At 51.3% G+C, this 6,507-nt stretch overlaps 1 protein-coding gene across 1 annotated transcript in view; it reads left to right on the plus strand.

The window, feature by feature from the left end:
- KIAA1671 (KIAA1671 ortholog) overlaps nt 1–6,507 on the plus strand; it is a 144,155-nt gene that overhangs the window by 7,078 nt on the left and 130,570 nt on the right. The window contains 2 exon segments of the mRNA XM_006904958.3: nt 1–915; nt 918–2,699. The exon segment at nt 1–915 is cut by the window's left edge and continues 29 nt beyond it. Coding sequence (XP_006905020.2) covers nt 1–915; nt 918–2,699 — 2,697 coding nt within the window.

Raw genomic sequence — 6,507 nt, forward strand, 5'->3', positions numbered from 1 at the left:
GTGGGAGCCCTGAGCTCTGCCGATAGCACCCCAGAAGACGATGCAGGCTTCCAGACCGTGAGGGCCACAGTGTTTGAGCATCACGTGGAGAGGCACACTGTGGCTGACCAGTCAGGACGCTGTCGCTCAGCCACATGCCCCAGTGATATGACCCACGTCTCAGAGCCCAGACCCAGGCCTGAGAGAGGCTGGTGGCTGGGGAAGGACCCGCCAGAAAAGACGATCTTCAGGAAAGAAACCTCCAGGGGGTCTGAAAACCTTGACACAGAGAAATTGGGGTTGACTCCCTTCTTGAATGTTGACCCCAAACAGTATCACACACCTCTCCTGGAAAAACGCCCTCTAGGCGAAAAACGCAGTAATAACCCCTTCCTTAAGTGCTCAGAAAACCCTCCCGGGCCTCAGAGGGTTGAGCCCAAGTATGACATCATGCATGCTGTGGGGGAGCGCGTGCACAGCCAGGCTGTCCCCACGGCACCCGAGGAAAAAGCTGTGACGCTCCGAAGTGGCAGGTCCCGACTCTCGTTGAAGGGGAGTCAGCTATCCCTTGAGGTCACCTCTGCTGACCTGGAGTGCAGGCCGGACGGTCAGGCAGGGTCCGTTCAAAGGGCCAGTTTGATTTGGGAAGCTCGAGGGACGCAGGAAGTCAGCGGGCCCAATCCTGACTTCCGAGAGCCAAAAGACATTTTTGGGGGCAATTGCCTGTCACCCAGGTGGACAGGTGGGACTACTGGGAACTGGCATAAAGCCACAATGGTGGTCAGTGACGAGAAAGACTCAGAAGTGAGTCCTGAGGTTACCAGCGAGTGGTCAGCCAGGCCCTGCGGCCCTGAGGGCACCTGTGTGAGGACCGTCCAGGCTGCTGTCAGGGAGGCCCAGCACCAGGGCCCTGAAGGCACCAGAAACAAGCCAGGAGGCTAAAAAAAAAAGAAAGAGGTCCCCCCGGGGGCTGCCCTCTAGACCCTCCTAGGGCTAAGGACGAGCCCTCTGACTGCCGAGCACGGCCACGTGCCGATGGACTTGTGCAGAAAGGGCCCCTGGTGGTGACAGCTGGTGAGGGCGCACCAAGGCCAGCCCAGGCACCGGAGCCCGAAGCTAGGATGCGGAGGGTGAGCCCCACGGACCAGAGATTCGAGAGGTGGAGGCGGCGGACTTTACCCCATGACGTGAAGTTTGATGAGTTCAGGTTCCTGTCTCCAGAACACTCTTCAAAGGTGGAACAGAGGTGCACAGATTTCCTGAGCCCCACCACCGGTGCCTTAAGGACACCTCCGCTGTCCCACAGGAGGGTGGAGGACCACGAAGGGAGTCCAGGTGTTTCCCAGGACCCAGCTCTTCCAGCAGCGAAGCAAGGGTCACCCGTGGAACCCAAGGCAACATTTTTTGCAGTGACATATCAGATTCCTGACACTCAAAAAGCAAAGAGCGTTGTTAGGTCAGGGTCCCAAAGCTTGACAGAACATTCTAGAAAAATAACTCCACCTCCATCTCCTCATCTTTTAACATCTACCTTGGTTTCCGTTAACCCTGAAGAGCTACCAGAGACCACAGGCACTAAGAACTGGCCTCGGGGCAGAGAGCGTGACCACACAAGCTTTCCTAAAACTCTGAAGCCAACAGACGTTCCCTCGTCTCCTGGGGACAGGACTCTGGATCTTTCTACTGAAAGAATCATCGATGCCGACACTGTGCGGATTCATCAACGACCAGAAGATGCCCCTGGTTTTCAGAATGACTGGAAGGACAGTGGGAACAAGACATCCCCCAGTAGCGCTCCCCAGACGACCCCGGCCTTCAAAAGTCGCCCAAAAGCCAGCGATCTCGTTGTCAGAAGGACGACTGAGGTGGTCAGTGAGATGGTCCCAGGTAAAATCAAAGATGGCTACAGATCCAGCGTTCTTGACATCGATGCCCTGATGGCTGAGTACAGGAAGCAGGAGGCTCAGGAGCAGATGGAGGGTCCACCTGTAGAGACCAGCAGCTTGTCTCAGGAGAGGCCAGGCCAGCAAGGCGGGATGGAATGCAGAAGGCGGAGCCTGAAGGAAGGGCCTGAAGCTGAGGGTATCCGGAAACAAGCCAGTTTTGCTGAGACAAACCACGGTTCTAGTCCCAGCTCAGGCAAGCAGCCAGCAGAGACTCCAGAGACAGCCACAAACACCAAACTCAGCTCTCCTCTGTGGGCTCTGCCACACTCGGCGCCTTCTGAAAAATATCCAGGGGGCCCCTCTTCTGGCTCTGGGGGTCCCAGGAAGAAGATCTCAGGAATCGATGAGGATGAAACAAAGGCTGTTGCTAGTAAACATCACAGTGCAAAGTGTCAGAATTATCCAGCCAAGTCAAGGTCCACTTCCTATGAGGATCCGGACAGTGGAGCCAGTGTGTCACCCAAATCGTCCCCAGCTGACCAGAAGAAAGGGACCCCAAGGAAATCCATTGTGAGGGGAGAGGAGGGCCGTGTGGCCCCGTGGGGTGACCACCCACCAGACTGTGGAAGGTCACCCCTGGATGTCAAGAGGGCCTATTCGGAGAAGGGCCCTCCTGCCAAAGTCCGAGAGGGCCTATTCATCATGCAGGAAGCCAGAGAGAGGAGGCGAGAGCAGCGCAAAGGGAGGCTCAGCCTCCCCGGGGAGAGTTTGGAGGCCAAGGAGACCAAAATGGGGCACTGTCGGCGGGACTCGGGGACCCGAGACAGGCAAAAGGTGAGTATGAAGGCCCTTTGTCAAACGTTGGTTAAACATGTAGGGCAGGGGTATCAAACTCAGAACCTGCGTGGGCCAGGTGGGTATGTAAATGAGTAGATTCGGGCTGGGTGTGAGACTCTAGGGAATGGTGGCGATTGTGGCAGATGGCGAGCTCATGCCTTATCTGAAGGGGCAACTGCTACTCAGTTCCTTTTGGTTCTTGACAAGTAGGAATGGTGGTAGATCTGATATGTCAAGAGAATCTGAAAAAAAAAATCTAGATTTTCATGTGTAATCTCCTCATGGTGACATGAGGGCCGCTTATTAAAAAATGCTGTTCAGTCTGAAAAAAAAAAATCTGTCTGCTGGCTCCTTTTAGCCTGTGGGCCACCGGTTTGAAACCTCTGGCCTAGAATGATGATAATAATAGGTATCATCTATTGATACCTGTAGTCTAGTGTGTCGTATCAAGTTCATTACTCTATCTCGGCCGGCATTCAGCCTCCTGCTTGACATTTTGTGAACATTCAAGAAATATTTGTCGAATGTGCGCGTGAGCCGTCTGAATGTGAGCCTCGTGACGGTCCCTCTTTTGTGGGTTGGGTTCCCAAACGAGCAGACCCCTCAATGGAGTTGTTTTGGGAGGTGATCCCCGGGGGAACTAATGGGGGAGTGAAGTGAGGCGGAGGAAAGAAGGCAGGTGATGAAGGTGCCACTCTGGGCAACTGAAGCTCATTGTCACCGGAGGCTTCTGGGAAGAAGCAGCGGACACCTCTGAGTTTTCCTGTCCAAGGGGCCAGGAACCCAGAGTATTTATTTTCCCATTCACTTCTGTCCTTGCCTGAGGCTGTTTCTGGGGCTATTCACATTCAGACTCGAAATCCTGGCTGGTGCCATGCTCGAGGGTGGAGAGAAAAATGTCACAAAGCAGAGCACCATTGCCATTGGCTTGTACTCGAGGGCTGGGCAGGGCGCCCGTAACATATGCTGCGGTTATGATCATCTTGTAGAGATTGGAAAAAAACCGAGGCTCAGAGAGATTGTCCCGGGTCACACAGCACCAAGTAGCAAAGCCAGTCTTTGACCCCCGGGTCTAGCCTGGTACTCAAGCTTTCAAGTAGGCCACCTGGTGGCAAATGAGAAACCAGGAAGGTGGGAAAGAAATCTGAGGCACGAAGCCACCCTCAGGAAGCATTTGATCTCTGTGGGGAGAAAGGACACAGTGACCCATGGTTAGGAAATGATATCGTGCAGAGTGAGACTCTGGACATGAGGCCCAGGAAGGCATCCTAGAGGAGGTGCTGGCTCGCGCCCACCCCTTGAGGAATGGATATGAACTTGGATGGGCTGGTTAGGGAGGTGGGGTGTTCTTGGCAGGAGCATAGCACATGCAAAGGTTTGGAGATGGGACAACAAATTGCATGCTCTGGGGGGGGGCAGTTTGGAAACTGATTTAGTGCCCCCCAACCTACCCACCCATATCATGTGGCATCAGCACACTAGGGCCCGAATCCTTACCTGCCACTTACAGAGGGAGTGATTAAAGGCAAACCCTTTGACCGAGGGCCTGAGCCTCAGTTTCTTCATCTGTAAAAAGAGAGTAGGGGTTCAACCTGGAAAGGAATGTTGTGGAAATGAAACAATTGGGTCATACCCATAGAGATCATAAGGTGAAGATTCGCCCAAGGTTAAGGGTGGGTAAGTTTGGATTCTGGCTTTGAACCTTTATTTCTTCCCATCTCCACATTCAGACTTGCGTTTAAGTCTCCACTTGGCCACTTACCAGGGGTGTGTAAAGCAGTCACTTGGCCTCCCTGAGTCTCCGTTTCGCCATCAGAGTTAACAGGGATCCCTGCTTCAAAGCAATCCTTCCGAGGCTGAATAGAGATAAAGCACCCAGCACGGGCTGGACACCCAGTAGGTGTGAGCGTAGGGTCAGCCAGTGGTTTTTGCCCATGTGCTTTCAACTCTCCCCACCTCTAGGCTGTTGTTGTGGGAACATGGGAGAGGGAAGAGGCCCTGGAAATGTGACACTTAAGCTGTTTGCCAGCGTCTGGCTCAGGGGCCCTGCGGCAGTGGGGGAGTCAGGGTGTTGCGGAGGGGGCCCCAGCCGGGCCTTGGACGCCTGCCTGCCTGGGGCGCACAGGCCCCCGCACTGCTGTTGTCAGGGGATCTGTTTCTTTACTAAGAGTTGGGAGACTTGGACCAGCTACCCGTTTCTCTTCTCTCAAACATCTATGCTTCTTCATCTTAAAACAAACAAACAAACGAACAATCAAACAAAAGCAATACAGGAGTAGAAAATGTTGGTTGTTGAAATTCAAACCTTACAAGAGTGCATAAAAAAGTGACCCCCTTGAATCCCTTCCATTTTTCATCCACCAGGTGTTACAGTTTTTGATAACTTTTGGTATTCTCCTATACTACAGAGTTGCTTTTCAATCATATGTATTTATTTATACATGTTGTTATATTTTCCTTATAGTAAAAGGTAGTGAATGCTTGTGTAAATTTAAAATATTATAGAAACATATGGTTTAGAAAGAAAATCTTCCCCAAATGATGAGTCTGGTGCATAAACTGGGGCAGGGGTCCCCAACCCCCAGGCCTGGACCGGTCGGTACTGGTCCATGGTGGCCCATTAGGAGCCAGGCCGTGGTGAGTGGCAGCGATCAAAGATTCATCTGTATTTGCAGCCGCTCCCCAGCGCTAGCATCACCGCCTCAGCTCCACCTCAGGTCATCAGGTCTTAGATTCTCATAGGAGCACCATCCCTGGTGCCAAAAAGGTTGAGGACTGCTGCCTCAGGCAGTTTGCCCTCAAGGCCCCATTTGGCAAAGTTTCAGACATTGTTGTCACAACCTGGGGGAAGAGTGTGCTCCTGGCATCGAGTGGCTAGAGGCCAGGGATGTTTACTCTATATCCTGCAATGCGCAGGACAGCCAGAAATCATCCCGCCCCAAGTGCATGTAGCTCCAAGGCTGAGGAACCCTGGTCTAGACAGATAGAGATACAGGTAAGTCCGTCCTGTTTTATGAGACATGGCAATATTTTACAGAAAATCTTACAACTTGCTTTTTTAACTTAACAGTAAAAAGCAAAAACAAAAACAAAAACAAAAAACAAACAAACAAAAAAAAACAGTGTACATAATCCCCTTGTTATTTTGAACGGCTGCAAAGTATTTTGTTATGTGAAAAAAAGCCTCAGCTTTTTTTTTTTTTTTAAAATCTGGACTTCTGTTGGTGGATATTTAGGTTGGTTCGAGTTTGGGGGTTAGAAGCAGGGCGTCAGTGAACATCTCGATGCCTCTCTGCTTCCTTGAGTGAGGATTTCTTGATTCACAGCCAGTTCTGCTCATGGACCCCGAATGGTAACTAAAGCAGCCCCTTGCTCCCTTCCTCTCTCTTCGTTTTCTCTTGTTCACCTAACAGACATCAAAACTTTGTCCTAGGCCCCGTTATCGTATTTCATTGCATGAAATTACTTATTTTAGTTTCAGAAGAGAGAACGTTTTCACATGGCTCTAAAAATACTTAGAGATACAGAGTAAAAATTTCCCTCACCTCTCATTCTCCATCTTCCCTACTTACATTCTTTTTGTCCAAATTCTTTTAGAGTTTCTTTCTAAAAATACGAGCCAATATGAATGCATGTTCTTGTTTTTGCCTCCTTTTTTCATAAAAGAGAGAGCTCTGTACAAGTGGTTGAAACTTTGGTTGTCGCTGGGAGTAACCCAGGGAATCCTAAAAGATGGGAACGCGGGGGCCTCTACCCAGACCGTTTTGTTTTTGAGACCTCTGGGGCGGGGCCCAACTTTCTTAGT

Source organism: Pteropus alecto, unplaced genomic scaffold, assembly GCF_000325575.1.
Source record: "Pteropus alecto unplaced genomic scaffold, ASM32557v1 scaffold190, whole genome shotgun sequence".
Taxonomy (NCBI): Eukaryota; Metazoa; Chordata; class Mammalia; order Chiroptera; family Pteropodidae; genus Pteropus; species Pteropus alecto.